This window comes from Candoia aspera, chromosome 3 (genome assembly GCF_035149785.1).
Source record: "Candoia aspera isolate rCanAsp1 chromosome 3, rCanAsp1.hap2, whole genome shotgun sequence".
Classification (NCBI taxonomy): Eukaryota; Metazoa; Chordata; class Lepidosauria; order Squamata; family Boidae; genus Candoia; species Candoia aspera.
The window spans coordinates 102,671,784-102,689,631 of record NC_086155.1 but is presented as its reverse complement, the minus strand read 5'-3'; the positions used below and the strand labels follow the sequence as shown (position 1 = coordinate 102,689,631).

Sequence of the window (17,848 nt, the reverse complement as noted above, 5' to 3'; positions counted from 1 at the left end):
AGACGAGGAATTCTCCTAAGCGTTGGCTTCATTTCTTGTCGAGCGGTTACGTCGTTTGGCCGTTTCTCTACTGCTGACTTCTGCAAGCGGCGATCTAAGTTCTGGGGAAAGGCAGAGGCGGAGAACGGGAGGAGAAAAGAGGGAGGGAAATCTTGCTTTTAAAGGCGAAACTGAAAGGGATTCAGAGGAAGCGAATGGACGGGCGGAAAGTCAGGAGTCGTACTTTCATTGTTTAGCTCCCTGCGATAGGCAGGTTTGAAAATAGAAACAAGGCTAGAAACAGTGGGACATGCAGGGTTAGAGAGACATGACAAAAATATTTGAGAACCAGATCCCTTTAAATATATTTTTCGTGGCCTCGTAGTATGCAAAAGCTGTACGGAACAAAATGGAATACTCCAGGACACCAACTTGTTGCAAATAAATAAAACCAACTAAGTTTACCGGCTGAGCATGACTAAAATGGGTCCCTCCGATGAGAAATATTTTTTCCCCCATGGATATCCCATGCTGCTAATCATTCTGCCCAAAATTCAGTATTGGGGTAAATTTCTAAATAAGTTAAACCAGCCCAGTTCACTAGTCGCACAAGACTGGGAAGTTTTGCACCAAGTTGATGCAGGAAGATATAAAATTTCCACAACCACCATGTTCTGCCCCCACTGGGGAAAAAGCCATATAGTACTTCACAAAACTGCATGGGATAATTTCCCAGGGAAGTCAACTAAAGTCAAGGATTAGATCACATTGAAGAAGTAATTGATTACTATGACAACTGGGGAAGGCAATGGCAAACCACCCCACTATAGTCTGCCAAGAAAACATTGTGAAAGCGGCGTCCCCCCAAAGGGTCAGACATGACTCGGTGCTTGCACTGGACCTTTCACATGTTACTCTAGTGCTCAGAACTGGGCCCAGTGTTTTTCTACCTTGTACCCTATAAATATGTGCTTGATTTGAACTCCTATAATCCCTAGCTATCTTGGCCATTGGGGAAGTTTTTACTGGGGATGGCTGTAATAAAAGTCAGAATCTAAATAATGTTGTCTTCCTCATGATGGTGCCTCCAGATATGTTGGATCAGATCTAGTATTATCTTCAGTCAGTATAGAGCAATAGTAAAAAAAATATTTGAAGGGCAACAGATTGAAGAAGACTTGGGTGGCATGTGAAATAGAGGAGCTAGACAGGCAACTGAAATATTCCAGAAGGACCTAATTTGGCCTTCATTGAATACTTAGTATTGCCTCATTCTAAGTAGTGTTACTTCATTGTCATGCTTCAGTCACAGTTGAATGAACCTTCTCTCATAGCATCATCTCCTGCCCCACGTGGGTGAGAGACCCCAAGATGGTCCATCCTTAGAAATGGATGGAATCTGATGGATTCCTCAGTGCTCTGGTGAATTTTCCAAAAACCGAAGCTAGCAATCCTGTGAATGTCCATAGAGAGAACAGGAGGTGACCTTGGCAGACTATGCAAGAATAAGCAAACAGAGGTGAAACATTCTTTAAGTCCTAGGAAGCAAGACAGTATTTGGAAGCAACTCACACCAAGCTCCTCCCTGATTCACTGGGGTATAAAAAGGAGGGGAAGTAAAGCACAATCAGGCTTGCAAGGTTCTTTTATTATAGCCCATCTCAATAAAATATAGTTCTAGTCTTCCTGTAGAGTTTGGTTTCCTGGTCTGGTCTAATGGGTAGCACTGAAGATAGAAATAAATTACTTTGCAGCTTCTCAAGAATTCTCTTTAGGGTGCTCAGGGACTTCTTTTCACCTGCTCCAGAAAAGTTAGTGTTGGAACCTCAAAGAACTGATATGACAGAGTGGCACCACTGACTTTCTAGCATTGACCCATCTTTTCCTGAAAATACTTTCTAGGATCCCGAGTATTTTGCCAATTATTGCCCAGTTATTCACTTTGGTGCAGGGAGCAATTTGCTTGGAAGAGTGGTGGGTGTACAGCTGCAGACATTCTTGGAGGAGACTAATTATCTCAACCTCTTTTCAGTCTGAGTTCCAGTATGATTTGGAAACAAAATCATTTCAAGTTACCCTGACAGATGAATCTGTGGGAAAAAGATGGAAGTGTAACTCTGTTGACCCAGCTTGACTTTTCAGGATTTTTGATATCATTGACCATAGTATCCTTCTGGGCCATCTTCATGGATTGTAGAAGACAGGCTGGAGTTACAAGGATGTGGTGGTTCTCATCTGACTTGCAGAAAACACTTGAGGTGATTGTGATTTTGAAGCCTGGTAGTTATGCTCCCTGGAGGAGCTGGGGGTGGTGACGACCAACAGGAAGCTCTGGCGTGGGCTGGTCCATGAAGTCACGAAGAGTCGGAAGCAACTAAACGAATAAACAACAACAGTTATGCTGCAGCATTCTCAGGACCATTTTGTCTCCAATTCTATTTAATAGCTATATGAAGCCACTGGAGGTGTTCTTCAGGATTTTATGGATGAGTGTCATCAATATGCTTATGACACTCAGCTCTATTTCTCCACAACAAACTATGATGATGACAAAATGCTGACTCATATACAGAGATGTCATCATGCAGTTGCCAGCCTTACATACATACATCCCAACATCAGATGCTTAAGTCACAGCATTTATGTAATAATGTATTTGCCCGCCCACCCTCTTGTCCCTCCACCTGTGGACACTCATGTGCATAAAACCTCAATCAAGAAAAGCTGTGTATTGTGAATTCCATCCATGCAGTGATGGAATGGATGAAACCAGTAAACTGAGACTGAATCCATGTAAGTCAGAGACCTTGTGCATGGGAGGTTTCAGCCCATGACAGTTGGGACATTTACCTGTTGTCAGTGGGGGCTGCATTCCCTAGAAAGAACAGGCACAGAGTTTGGTGATACTGTTAGACGCATTGCTGTCCTTTGTAACAAATCTCATTGGAAAATGCTAGAAAATTATTAGAAGCATTTCCAACCAAACCACGATCAACACACATATAGACTTAACCTTTTTTATGGACCTATCAAAAGCTATAACCAAAGACTTCCTTCCCATGCAAATTAGATGCTACCCACAGGATTCTCCCACTGTAGCATGTGCATAACTGACATAATAAATATATACAATTCTTGCCAGCCAATAAACCTAACTTCCCACATCTCCTGCGCTGAGGATCTTAACCTAGTATGGTCATGAAATATTTGCAACCCTAAAACATAGCTCAGAGAATTCTAACAACACAATATACTTGGTGCCTCTTCAGTTGGTATGCCAACCACATTCTTTCCTGGACAGCCTAACTACTATTGTTTGTGAACTGTAATGCTCCATCTGTAGCGTTCTGTTTTCTTTTGGTGAGGAAGCTGCAGCTGATGCTGAACACAGCAGCCAAGTGGCTGGGGGAGTGTCTGGCTGTATATATGTTACACCTCGGTGGAAGCAATTGCACTGTCCAACCACTCATTATTGAGCCAGATTTTAAAAGTTGCTTGTGGTGTGTGAGACCCTACACAACTTGGGACTGGGCTCTACCATGGGCTGTCTTGGCTGTTACAGATGTGGTTGATGGCTTGGATTATCTTGCTGGCTATGACAGAATTGCAGGATGTCATTTTATGCTTTTGTCTCTGATGGCACTTTATTCTAAGAAAGCCCTTTCTCCAGACATTTGCAAGGCATCTATTGTTACTTCATATGGGTGTGTGAGAAGTGTGTCTGTGCATAAGTTTCTATTTTGTGTACCAAGTTGAGATGCTTCTGCATTGAGAAGGGGTATAAACTATATATTCAATAACAGGAAGAGCAGCCCAATGGGATGTTCTATCTCAAGACCCAAAATAATTGTCTTGAATGTGGGTCTGAAGCACCACAGAAAATCGAGGTGCTTCAGGCAGCAAGTACCTCAAGCCTGTCTTCTTCTTCTTGCACACTGCTCATTCCTCTGAGAACCAAGGTAAGGTAGAAGGGTCTGATGTACAGAGGGAGGAAGCTTTGCACAGCCTCAAGGTGTGCAAAATCTGCTCATCTTTGCCACCCATTATCTTGAAGGCAGGTGACTTGTAGTGATTTGGAAGAGAAGCAACAGATGCAGGAGAGTAATAGGAAACAGGGATAGCACATTTCATGCTGGTGAAGTTTACTGTCAAGTCAAGGAAGAGGGGGTAGTACTTCAAATCAGCAATGTATATGCATGAAGATGCAAAAGGTACAGTATGTGAACTTGTGATCTTGCTGTTTGCTTGCTTGGAGCATTTTTACCAATTTTCAGACGAAAAGGAGCTGTCAGAGTAGCTTAGAAAGATCAGTAATAAAATCTTTCCTGACCTCAGAATTTTTTTTTAAATAACATAAAACAAAAGGGATAGAACTGAGAGGAAGGAGGAGAAAAGCAAATTCTAGCATGAGCACAGTGACCAAATTCTTTTAAGCCCTGGGAGACAGAGGGTGAAACTCCCTGAGCCCCTTAGTCTCTTGCTTGCTGGCTATATGTCAAATCACTTATTATGGCACCAAATCAGAGGTGCAATTAGCAGTCCTTTACAAGCACTTCTTGTTTTCTTCCTTGCTTGAAATTGACACTCCAAGTCAAATGTGGTTAGTAGATCCATCTCTATACTAGAAAGTCAGAACCAGAGATTCTGAGCCGAAGACCTCCTCCCTTCGATCCTCAGCCATTGAGGTAGCTTTCCGAATGTAAGGCCTGGCCTCTGCTGTAATATATGACATACACTTACATGTTGGTGCTGCTTGAACTGTATGTACACTACATGTGACCATTTGGAACAGGCACTCTGGCAATGTGGGTTTGCATTCACTTCCCTGGGGAAAACGACGCGCTACTGGAATAGCTCCACAAGGTTCAGCATCAGAAAAACAATTCTAAGGGGATTTTGGAAACAGCGTGTGATTTCCTTAAAGTTAAATAAATTAGGGTTGATGCTCATGTTGTTTTGCCCTGAAGTCAAAATTGTTTAATATCCAAACACAGGAATATGAGTACTGTGAGCCAGTTTTAAAAGTTAAATTGCAAGCATCCATAATCCCCCCAAAAGCCAAGATTCCTCTGAGAAATGCCTGGAATGGGTGGTGGGCTGGTTTATGAATCTTTAACTTTTTACACTTGGTGGGATCTTAGAGATGGATTTGTGCTTTTTAGTATTAAAATGTTGATTGCAAATCATGTAGAAGTGTACATGTATGCAAAGTGTCTTCCTTTGCAGAAAGGGGAATTAAATCCAAATGCCAAGTTAGAATAACCGCTATGCTAATTTTTTATTCTGATTTTTATCCTGGATGACATTCCCTGCCTCACTGATAAAGGCCCTTATTTCCTCCACAAGGGCGTATGGGAGGGAAAAGCGGCAGATTGTAGCTGATTTGATGCTTCATGTAGCAAGTCTTTTCCCCAGTCTTCCCCTCAATGTTCAGAATGAAACAGATTTCCATGGTAGTGGTATCTGCAATTGTTTTATTTTTTGAAATAAAGACAGTACAACATTCATGAAACCATAGTGCAGTATCTCAGCCATTCATTGAAAGAACAGGAATACAGAACCATCTCCACCTCTGAATAAATAACGTATATCCAAGCCATTCTGGCCTTGGCAAAGTTTGAACCCCAACCTGGACTCTTATGCATCTCTTGGATGGGAATGATGTGACTTGTAGTCTAATCAGTCTGGATTAGAGAAGATTCTCCCACAGTTTTGACCAGAGGAACTACAGGGTTGCTCTAGCCACTTCATAGATGACCACGGGAAGGTCTCTTAACATTTCTTAGTTAAATTTTAGCAGGAGGTCCAATTCATGTCTGTAAAATGCCTATTCTGAGGAACATCTCAACAAAACCAGTGTTAAAGGGACACCAAGGCAGTTGTGGGAAACCACTTCAATGGATCTGTATATTCAGATGCTCTCGGAAGAAAAAAAAATAACCACTCTCCTTTTAGTTGTTGGTTTTTTTAATAACTTGCTATACATGACAAGGATAATGATCTTTCAACAATAAAGCCCATAGGAGGAGGTTTTGGAATTGGAACCATTTTCAGGCAACTCTTTGTTGCAGTTGGTCTAAATAAAGGTCAAACAATCAGAAGAATCATCTCAGGTTGCAGTCCCTTTTGAATATACTGCAAAAAGCATGCAGAAAGGAATCTGCAGTTGGCTTGGGATGTATCTCATCTAGAAATGCTGCCAGTGGGTAAAGAATTTATTTTCAAGACTCCCTGCTGCAGAAAGAAGAGTTTAAATTCATCTTTGCAAGCATTGGTCATTTTACCAGCACCAGTGAGAGCTCCGTTTAACCACTCCTAAGAAGTTCAAGTCAAGTATAGCTGCAACACTTCTCCAGAATGGTTAGCTCAGAAATTCCATTCAACCAAGCCATCTGGCTGGCAATTCTGGAAGTTATAGTTCAACACATCATGAAGCCATGAGGTTGGGGAAGGCTAGTATAGTGTTGCCCAGTTTGAAATATGTATCTCTTTCGTTCTTTCCCTCTCTATATCTGTGTTAAACACTTCAGAAATGAAATAGAAAGCTAGTTTACACATTCATTTATACCACTTGATCATACTTTGTTTCATTACTCAAGGCTCTCAGCCAAACATAGAAAACAATGTCTGGAGAAAGATTTCTGTTGGTATTAAAATCAGACAATGAGGTTGTGTACTGTGTGCTTAATCTATAATAGCTCACTCCCATGTCCCTTAATGCTACAGTGAGTTCTGAACATGCACTCGTGAACTAGTCCAAAGGAATAGAAATTGCTAAGTAGTTGTGTGTGTTACTTTGGTTTCCCTCCAGCCATTTACAACATCTAAATCATATAAACAATTCTAGGCAGGCTTACACTTACTTACTTAGCAGCTGGTCAAACAAGAAAGACAGGATATATTTTAAATAAGTTACTTGGGGTCCAGTCATTCAGAACTGTCTCTGATCTATACATGTCTCAGCTGAGCTGCTGATAGTTTCACAAGGAAGTGAACAGTTGCCATTAATTTCAGTACAGTATGGTGCTCTAGAAAAGCACACACTTAACAAGGAAAGTCACAAATGAACTATCCTACCGGTTACATTTTATTTTCAACTTTCATTGAATCTAATGTTCAACAAGTGATTTGTGAATTGAAGCCCTGGAATTTGAGTTTTACACCAGCCAACTCAACAGTGATGAGAAGAATCATCTCCACAAAGCAGGCAGGAAATTGTTCACTGGAAAATCTGTCCCCTTTTTCCCCCCACATTCAGGCTATCAAATGAGCTTTAAATGGTTAAATATATGTACCAGCATGTTCATATAAAGTTGTGGGGTAAACTAACAGTTCTGAGGGACATATTTGCAAAGTTGGTCTTGCCTGTCTCCCTCTTTTAAAAAATCTCTCTGTAAATGTCCCCTATTAGTATATTCTGTAAGTGCTATGAACGTGGCCAAAAGGCCCACTTTCAGTGGCAGGCTCCTTGTAGCAAAGAGTCATCCATAGCACTTACTTCTAAAGTGCTGTGCTTATCTAATGCCCCATCACAATAAATAACAATCAAATGACAATAATAAATATAAATAATTAAAAAACAGGGCACATCTCCCAAGGTTGCATATAATGTTCAAAGATAAACAAAACAACAAGGTCTTCTTGCAAATGTCTCTGGAAGGAAGTTCGTCCAAGATGGCAGAAGACTGAGATGTATGATGTAGTTGGAGCGAAGCAGACACAGCCTTCCTCTTGGGTATAAATGCAAAACTGTTCAGATGCAAAGCTCTGGAACATCAAGCTGATCACTGTACAATCATGCAGAGAACTGAAGGCCTCTGAGGCTGACATGCAGTGGGTGGAAATTTCACTCTAGGGTGTGCTGTGTGTACAAGATATGACAGTTGTGCTATGTACAGTTTTTGGCCTGTGTTTATAGGTGCAGAGACTAGCTTCTGAGAGTAGATGGAGGCTTTCACTGGTTCAAACAGATGAATGCACAGAGATCTTTCCAAAAATGGTAAATGTTTTAGGAAAGAATTGAAATCCAGCTTTTCCACGTATTTCTCATTCCCTTTCTATAATCCTGTTGCATTCCTCCTCCTATCTGGAGATCAGACTTCTCCTTGCACAAATTTCTCCAACATTTTTCACAAGCCCTCCCATTTTTTCAACTCACCGCCTCTTTTCTGGAATGCTAGAGAAGGTCTGTGTTTGGTAGAGCTTCTGGGTGCATGGAAGCATTTGAGGTCCCAAGCATCCTGGCCAGGAAAAAGATCCCAACCAGAGCTCTGCAACTGAAATGTTTTTAGCACCTTCCATTTGGAATTCAGCCTCTCCAGTTTCATTCTGTGTCTCTGTTCCCCAACACAGTTCCAGCTGATGACAAGGGATGGGCTCAGGTGTGTGCAGGCTTGCCCGTTCTGTGGCCAGTTGCTTGTTCAATCAGGTCTCTGTAATAAGCAGATTTCAGAAATCTGGGATAGGAGTCCTTCTCCATCAAGAGGTATGTTTTTGCTTGTGCTTCTTCAAAGCACGTAGACGTGGCAACAGTAAGGTTCCTTCTGGTTACGTCCCTAGTTTCGTGGTCAAGATTTACCTGAAAGAGAAAGGTTGTACCTGGTGACTATTCATCTTCCATCCTAACTGTGATGAACAAGAAACAATACATACAATACAGGATATATTGTAACACCATAACTGAGATAGGAAATCTCTTAACAGCGCATCACAGAAAAACTTCTGAGTTATAGATCTGGATGGAAGAAGTTGTCTTTTTAAAAAAAAAAAAAAAGTGTACTATTTATTCAACACTGAGAGACCTGCCCAGTAGATATCAAAAGCTTCTGGAAGTCAGGTCTGAATAAGCAAATGCGAACACTGGAAATTTGCTTTGCAACAAATAAAAGGTGGGAAACTCTCAAGTCAATGGAGGAATTCAAACTGCTCCATACACCTGTTCCCCTTTGGGCCCATGAAACTTCATGAGCCTTTTTCTTGCCATGCACTATCAGCAAAAGCACTTATATCCACCTTCCCCATCCTAGGTGTTATGGGAGTTGTTAGCTAGAGCATATGGTGAGCACCAAACTGGGAAAGGCCAATTTAGATAACCTTGACGTTTCATGCCCTTCCCATTGTAAGGCATTGTCACCACCACCAAGATACATCTTGAAGCTGAATCTGCACTGCTGTACATGGACCTGATTATGTGCAACATGTTGCCTGAAGCCAGATTAGAAGTTAATGTAGTCCTATTATGGCATAAGCCCTTTAGAAAACTGCATGATAGTAGAAAAATTAATACCTGCTCCAGATAACTGAGCTTCTCTTCCACTACTTATTATGTGCCTTTCTGAAGACCCTCTTTTTCACTCCATTTCTTTTTATGAGCCAATTACTCTGATGATGCTGAAAAAGCTAATTAGTGCTACAAGGTAGTAGAAATCATTTATCATTTGGAGGCCTCCTGTGTGTGTGTTTTGTACTACAAGGCACACACGTACATAGGTGCTTTGCATCTTGCACATGTGTATTACCTACGGATATTTCTTTATTTCCTGAAACAGAGCTGTGAGGAATGAATGCTATAGTCTACATCAGTGTTTCTCAACCTCGGCAACTTTAAGATATGTGGACTTCAACTCCCAGAATTCCCCAGCCAGCAGGTCAAGCTGGCTGGGGAATTCTGGGAGTTGAAGTCCACGCATCTTAAAGTTGCCAAGGATTAGACGCGCTGGCCTACATAGAATCATACTCCATCTCAGCACTGTGGGAATGCTTGTGACCATATAACCTGTCTGAGCTTGCTGAAATCTGCTCTCCAGGTGTTAACTGATGACAGGCCATGCCTCTTCCTTCTTATGCTTCTTTCTCTTTAAACTCCGTTTGGGCCAGACAGGTTTTCAAAAACAGATCTGTCTTGAGGCTGTGTGATTTCCCTTTGAATTTATAAAGCCTTTTGACTCACCTCTCTGGGGGCTTCATTTTGAACAAAATCCTCAAAGATCCTGTTGGCTTTGGCTGCTAGTTTTGCTTTGGAGGGGATTTTCTTATATTCCTCACAGGCCAGCCAAAACTCCAGATTTTCTTCACTAAATTCCGTTTTAAGAAATCCATGGAACGCTGCCATGCCACCTGTAAACATGGAGGTAGAATAACCAGTTTAGAAGCAGTGGGGAGAGAAGGGAAAGAAAGATTGTCTCTAATAGAGATTCTTAAAATGCTGCATGTTTTGGAAATCCTAATAAATGTTAAGGACAATACATCTTAAAGATGAATAGATCATTTTTTGGTAGGGAATAACCTATTAAACCACATCAGTGTTTTATTTATTTTGCCTTCTACTGTAGAAAACAACAATCTGGGTGGCAAAAATAGAGCATTGGGCGGATCAGAATCCTCTCCCTGCAAATCCGGAGTGAATGGTCTTACTGTTGCTAAATTTTACAAAATGGAGACAAGGACATGTTTAGCATCATAACTAATTTGATTCAGAGGTTACATGTGGCTGGGATTGGGTCCACCTGAAGTTGCTGTGAAGTGGAATGAAAACTTGCATTTTCTATACCCACCTTCCAGAACCTGATATGTTGGGGCTACAGCTCTCAGTATTCTCAGACAGCTCAGATCTTCCTTATTTGGGTTGGGAATTCTGGGAGCTAATAGTCTCTCAACACTGTGTTAGGGATGATCGTTCATATAGTGGTTTTGTGAAATATCTGCTTTTTCTGCTTTCCAGAGAAATCCTCTGCTGCATTTTGTGAAGACATGACTGGTTTGCAATCCTACTGAATCATGTGAAATCACATGACCATTCTTGTTACTCGTAGTTATACTATTCATTGACATGTTCACCACATACAAGGAGTGTACTCACTTCTGCTTCTCAGCAGTTGATCAAAGGACTCCTTCCATCCGAGTGCTTCTTCCAAAGAATATCTGGAGAAGGAATGAACATTTTTAGAGCTTCCCCCAAGAGATTTCAAAGAGTAATGTTGTGAGCGAAGAGTACAGAAAGCAAAGCAGCTGAGAAGTGCAGAGGTGATCCTCCTCACCTTGACTTCCCTTCTCATAATCTCCATCCAGGAAAAGCCCTTCAATCTCTCGCTCACTGCCACGCATTACCTCAAATATATTATGCCCTTAACAATGTTTAAGTAAACTGAAGCCAGTTCTGCAAAATTTCTTAGCCAATGGAGGCTGTAGAGACATTGTTCTTGGAGTGGTATTCTGAAATGGGCAAGAAATGCTATCTGGAAGCTGTCTGAGTAGCTAGGATATCCTGGATGAAGCTTTATTGACAAATCGCCATACTTCATTCATAGAATGTTATAAGTGACTGAGATAACAGGGTCTTCCATTTTTAAGGCCCCCATTTTTTTTCCTACCATTTCTTCCATCATTTTCTTTTAAGAAAAAAAACCCTTCTGTTATAAGACCTACACAAAGCTTTTTAATGTTAATGCTTCTCTGTCTAGAAGCAGCCTCTCTCCAAAGACATCTCAGCCATTTGGCTGACTTAGGGTGGCTCTTTGTCTGATCGTGCATGGGGGATGCAATGCGACAAACAGCTGTATCATACAAAATGTTTTCTGCCACAGATTCCTTCCTCTCTTTGAATTTGGTTAGAAACTGAAATAACCCTAAAATTGCATTGCTCTGCTGTTTCTTTCAACCAGATATATACTTACTTTTGTTTGGTGCCCCAGCTGAGGTTCCCAATTTTATGTCCAAACTCTGGTTTATGAAGCAGAATCCCCAAACGTGTTTTAAACTCCTTGGCTCTGAAAAATAGGAGATGGATAGAATTGAAAATGCATACTAAAAAGAAAATACTGTAGTTACTAGAGGGCAGCAAGGACAGGCAAGGAGGTTCCTTCAAGCCTAAGGTCAAGAAGAAGCTTGTTGGTTCAGGCGGTTTAAGGTAAGAGTTTGCATAGTGTTGGAAGGTGGGCTGATGGCTGTGGCATTTCTTTAGCAAAGCCACCACTCGACTTCTCTAAGCTTCCCTTTTTCCCATTATGACTTGCAATTCTTTATCTTCCGTCAACAAATCTTTAACTTGGCTATCTGTATTGTATTTCTTGGTAAGCAGAATAAATAGAAAGACGGGTTTAACCAGCAGAAACTCCATATTTGGTTTTCCTAAGCTTACAGATTTTACTGCCTCAACCAGACTTAACAATTGAGAAGGAAAACAGTTGTTTTTTCAAGCAGAACTTATTGTACAGATACCTAATATGCAGTTACAAAGATAATTTGTAATTTAAATCCTTTAAGTTAGATATGGTGATGTGAGGTGAAAGGTCCCCTGTGCAAGCACCAAGTCATGTCTGACCCTTTGGGGGGACACCGTTTTCGCAACATCTTCTTGGCTGACTATAGCGGGGTGGTTTGCCATTGCCTTCCCCAGTCGTCGCCTTCCCCAGCAAGCTGGGTACTCATCTTACCGACCTCAGAAGGATGGAAGGCTGAGTCAACCTGAGCCGGCTACCTGAGAATCCAGCTTCCACTGGGATAGAACTTGGGTCGTGGGGAGAGTTTTGGTTGCAATACTGCTGCCTACCACTCTGCACCACACGAGGCTCCTTAAGTTAGATATAAATCCTTTAAATTAGATTTTTTTTCCCTCCCAAAGTCTGTACCATGTTTCTTTAATGCTGCCTCTTATTTACTGAATTCACAAGACTTTTCCTCAGGGTTGAATCAGCTTTTTACTCCCCCTGTCTTTCTCACTTTCTCCAGATCTCTATGGCTTAATTCCCTGGTCTTCAACATTCTCTCTTTGAGGACCACCAGTTCTGGGCTACAAATTCCAGACCACCACTAGATGGCAGCAAAGAGATAGAAAGAACACCAATTCTGTGCTCTAATGGTCTTCTGGAGGTTTGTACACTCAAATCTGGTAGTGCTCTCTCAACTGCCTTGTGAAATGAAGTGAAAGTGAAAAGCCTACCAGGGTGTTAATTCTGTCATGGTCTCAGTCACCTTCCAAAAATTCAATATTCCAACCACCTAATTTCAAAGCTGTTCACAATGGTGTTGCATGTTTATTCCAAAAATAAGAGAAATATATATACTTTCTGCTTTGTAAAACTGCAAGCGTTTCAGTTCTGCAGAATTCTTAAGCTGCTAAATATTATCAGTACAAAAAGCAAGGATGCAAAAAAAATTAATAATCTTCAAGAAGCTGGTGGCCAATGAAAAATGTTTGATCCTTCAAACAGTGTTGTAAGAATTCTAGCTATTATATCTGTAACTTGGATTTCTAATCAACATATTTTTGATTGAGGCCAAAATTTAATCTGCTGTAGAAAAATTTAACATATATATATAAATACAGTTTGGGTGTACTTATATACACATAATTCCATTATGTTTATCTTTTTTATTCTTCTTTCAATCTTTTTACATTTTTCTTGCATCTTTTGTTCTTTTCTGTTTATTAAAGCAATATTTAAACAAATTAAATGCTATTGGTTCTACTATTTATCCAGCATGTTTTAAAAATGCATTTTCATGATTCCATAGATCCTATTTAGCTGGAAATGAATCTAGCTTATCATTACTAATCAAATTCAGATGTGTATTTCTGGATTAACTATTAACCTTTACAGCATTTAGGATTAATCAGTGCCATCCTGTTCACTAACTTGAACCCTCATGGTCTGTGTGCTGAACTCCTGAAAAACCATAATGCCCAGACAAACCACAGATACTGCTAGGAACAAACATAAATCAAGCCAAAGTAATGATTTCTATAGCTTCAAAGCATTACAATTTCAGGCTTACTGCTCTCTGGCTAATGTCACTTATTTTCTAAACTTTTTATAACATTCCAGGTTTTGATGGATATGATTTCTTTATTCAACTGGTGCAGATGTAGGAGTTATCTATCTATTTGGACCAATGGTCTCATTTGGAATTTGAAAGTCATGTTTTAGCTGTTCTCATGAAAGGAGTGTCATGATCAGTTTAGTCAATCCATTTATCAGAAGTTAAATACTGTAAGGCGCTGGACCGCAACCACCTAGCATTTTCTAAGAATGGAAATATTCTTGGACATACAGGCTACACCTGCAGCTGGTGCTTTGCTAGTTCACCATTTTTCAAAATCAAAATCATATTTTTAAAAAGTTGTTGCAGGTAGCTTAGCGGGTGCCCAGAATGCCAGTATGGGCACACTCTTGCTCCTGGTACCACATTGGGGGCCCAGATTCTGTGCCATATGGCCTTCAGGTGCAGAAGGGCCAGGGGATCATGATGACTGTTTAATAGTTGGTTGCTTCTCGGTCTGGAACATCTGGCATTCTTTTTGATCTTTCTCTCTAAAGATCTGCTTGGACCTCTCTGCTTGGACCTGGCTGTGCACCCACTTATAGACTTGGGTGTCCTTCATGGCTTTATAGCTATTGAATCTGAGAAAATCAGAACATGACAATTCAGTTGGATTTTCCCAGAGATGTAAAAGATGCGATGACGTTGTATTTGCCTATGACTGCATGCATTCGTTATCTGCACTACTTTCTCCCAAAGGTTACTAGGGCACTTGCAAAGACATTACAGTGTGATATGACTGGGGCCAGGGTGGGAGAGGGGAGAGAGTCAAGAGGTTCTGTAAATGCTAGGAATATATAAACCCTGCCCTTGAGGGTATCACTAAAAATGCTATCCTGCCTTTTTCAGAGGCAGAGGATATTCACAGCAGATTGACAGCACACCAAAACAAAGGCAACTATCACACTCTTTTCACCATCCTTTCCTGATGCCTCTCCACCTGTCACAAAATACACTATATGTTCCTCAAGGCAGGCCCTGACTTTTTTTGCTGCTAGCTCCATTGTTTTATCAAGACACAAGTAAAGTGCCAATATCATAATTATTATATTTATTTCCAATCTGTGCTCCTGCACCATCTCTCCAAATGGTCCCTAATACTATTCCTCTTCAGTGACCAACTGGATGCTTTCTCTGCCACCATTCAAAGCATCCCATAGCTGGTAGAGCTTTCTGAGTTTGGGTGTTGTATGACACCTGCCTACACAGTGGTCCTTCAGCCATTCAGCGGTCTCTCCTGCTTGGTGCATCACTGCGACAGTTTGGAGATGGCTGCCTGGTGCATCGCTTTCTATTCTTAGCTCACCAACCTCTGGCTGGTGTGTGGCAGGCATGCTAATGATGTGGAGTGCTGTTTGCAGAGGTGTCTCTGAGAACTGCATTGCAAAGACAGGGAAGAGTTTTGTGCTCCTCTGCTCATCACAATATTTAAAAGCACAAAAACAAGCCAAATGCATGAAGCCGATAGTCCAACGTCTCTTGAGAAAAGCCAGAGAAATATAGGGCAGACCTATTCCTTTTAATCTATTGTTATTATAATTACTCCCTTATCTTTTCTCAATGCTCAAATAAACAATGCCAGTTCAGCTGTTACATGACATGGTACAATCAGGGTTTGGGATGTAGACAGAGGTCATTCCTGGTCAGTACATGTGGCCAAGCCAAGTCCAGTCCTGACTGTTCAGCTAAGTAACCATTTGCTAAGAGCCCCAATAATTTCCCAAACCTTTCTTACCTTTCCAAGCAGCTAGCAGGCAGTGCAGCTAAACCCCGGCACATGTTGAGAAAGTAGATGGATGGCTTGCTTAAACCTGCAGAAACTGGACTGGGGAGCAGTGGAGGGCTCTGATCACAGTCTTCACCTATTAAGCTTTCAGTGCTGAAGCCTGGAAGCGGAGCTTTTATATCTTTCAGGAAGTGGGAGGGAGCATGAATCAAGCACACAGCTCCCGCCTGCCTCTAGACAAGAATTGGAACTGTCCTTGAAAAGCCAGTCATAAGTGGATCCCAGAAAGAACAAGGAGGGCAAAATATGGGTGTTTCTGCTACTGTAGTCACTCTCATATTCCATGATTGAAGGGACTGCAGTCAAGAGCTCAAGAGATGTATTTTTGCTTCTCTGAAAAGCACTTGGCTGCTGTGCTTCTCATGAAATAAAATACTCATTTTAATATCAAGTGCCAAACAGTCTTTGCCACACTTGTTATTTTAAAAAATGTGAATAGAGTCTGTGCGTAACTTAAAAAGCCAAGCTAATTTGCCAGGACACAGTTGGTGCTAACACCGTTAGGAGCTTTCTTCCTGGTGCAAGGAACCAGCCTAGTCAAGGCAGTGAAGTGGGAGATGGCGTTAAACTGGGACCCCAGTAGGGACAAGGCCAAACTATATGACAATTGGGACAAACATATCTACTTTGGCCCCAAGGGGCCTAGTTAAAACCATTTGGAAATAATTCTGGCTAAACTAAGATGTAAGTTTCTTTATGGCAATTATGCTGCATTGCTGGAATACTTATTAGCTTCCAGTTTGGTGCAAATTGTGAACCTAATGAAGAATAGGGACAGCTAGAGAGGTGTGAATACAGTTGAAGATCTTCTGTGGAACCCCACCTCTAATACGTAGTTGGGGAATTTAGTGAAATGGAAGGGAGAGTGTTGTACCAAGCATCCTCAAAGGTTTCTTATGATGCTTGTTCACGTCATGTCTTAGTAGAAGGAAAAATGCTGGATTCAAGGGTTTACAGGAGGAACATCCTTGAATCGGAGAGACCTTGGCGATCAGTCACTCCAAGAAGGAGTGAGATCCTGAAGCATGAGAGAGGGAGAGCACTTGATGCATATTCCCCAACTTTGTAATTGCACACTCAGGAGCAATTTTTGGGTGGGGGTGGGGGTGGGGGATGGGCAGTAAACAACTGATTTATTTGTTATCTTCTACATTCCATTCTCACAGACCCTTGAAGGTTTTATTTATTCATTTATTTACAATATTTGTAAATTTCCCCAATCAAAAAGATTCTGAGCAGGGGATCCACATTCTTTTCCCAGTTTCCATTTCTCACTTTTTCCTTCCTCTCATAAGACAGTCCAATCATTTGGACATATTTTTATATTTACTTAACCTCCTTCATTCCTTTATAGACTGCCTGCCTGCTCAAAGCCTGAAGCACTGTTGGGGGACACCTCAGTGCTCTGGATGCTTCACAGCTGCAGAGAGGAATAACAGCCACAGAGCAAGGAAGGAAGGATTGCCAGGAGGAGCTATCAGCCCACCTGCAGCCGCCATCAAGTTCTGGCATTTCAAACAGCAATGGAGCCAGAAGAAAGCTGGTTTGGCTGGCCAAGGAGGGCAGCTCTGAGCAGCAGGGCGGTCATCCATCTGGGGTGCTCCTATGTGAGTGGGACATTTGGCTTGTTCCTATCTGATTCATGTATTAATACTAAATTAATACCACTTTTTGGAGGATGGGTTTTTTTTAGGTTTTACAGCTTATATTTTAAAGATGGATTGATTTCTTTTCATTTTTAAAAAAAGAAGTAGGTCCATGAAATTTAGGGGTACCATTTATCATTTTAATTTGAAGTTTATAAATGCATTCAAATGAGGTTTTATGTGTATTTTACCATTTTTGCTGCTGACAATATAATGTGCTGTAACGTATTAATTACCTTGACAGGGTTGCTGCTGCTGCTGTTAATTTATGCATTATTTGATTCTCCTGTTTTTATCGCTCTTTGGGGGGAATGCTTCTTCTACTGCTTAACTAACACCTGAATCCTGGAAATCAATGTGATAATACCATATGTAAAATAATCACAATGTCAGCCCTTCCACATGTTCAAGCATTACCAGAAGATAAGGCTCACATAATTGAATGATCCTCTATCCTTCTCTCCTCTGTAACCATCACTTCACAAAAATACACTGCCCCAATAACGCAGATGGAATGAATGAATTTTAACCTGCTTTTCTCCTTGAGAAACTACTTTTTTACTTGGAGTTCTTAGGACCAGCCTCTGGGAGAACAGAGAACAACAAGCACAAATTTCAC

General features: G+C 41.1%; 1 protein-coding gene across 1 annotated transcript; it reads right to left on the bottom strand.

Moving 5' to 3' along the window:
- Positions 1-7,050: 7,050 nt before the first annotated feature.
- RGS16 (regulator of G protein signaling 16) lies at positions 7,051-17,082 on the bottom strand. Its single transcript, XM_063299885.1, has 6 exons — positions 17,070-17,082; positions 15,533-15,704; positions 11,652-11,744; positions 10,838-10,899; positions 9,929-10,095; positions 7,051-8,557 (listed from the first exon to the last, which is right to left on the bottom strand). The coding sequence occupies exons 1-6, from the start codon at positions 17,080-17,082 to the stop codon at positions 8,357-8,359; spliced, it is 708 nt and encodes a 235-aa protein (XP_063155955.1). The 3' UTR covers positions 7,051-8,356.
- Positions 17,083-17,848: the final 766 nt, after the last annotated feature.

Excerpts from the sequence above, each read along its gene's own strand:
- RGS16 (XM_063299885.1), bottom strand. Across the intron at positions 10,900-11,651 it reads AGCTGGGGCACCAAACAAAA|ATATTCTTTGGAAGAAGCAC; the intron begins GTAAGTATATAT and ends TTCCTTCTCCAG. Across the intron at positions 8,558-9,928 it reads AAAATGAAGCCCCCAGAGAG|GTAAATCTTGACCACGAAAC; the intron begins GTGAGTCAAAAG and ends TTTCTCTTTCAG.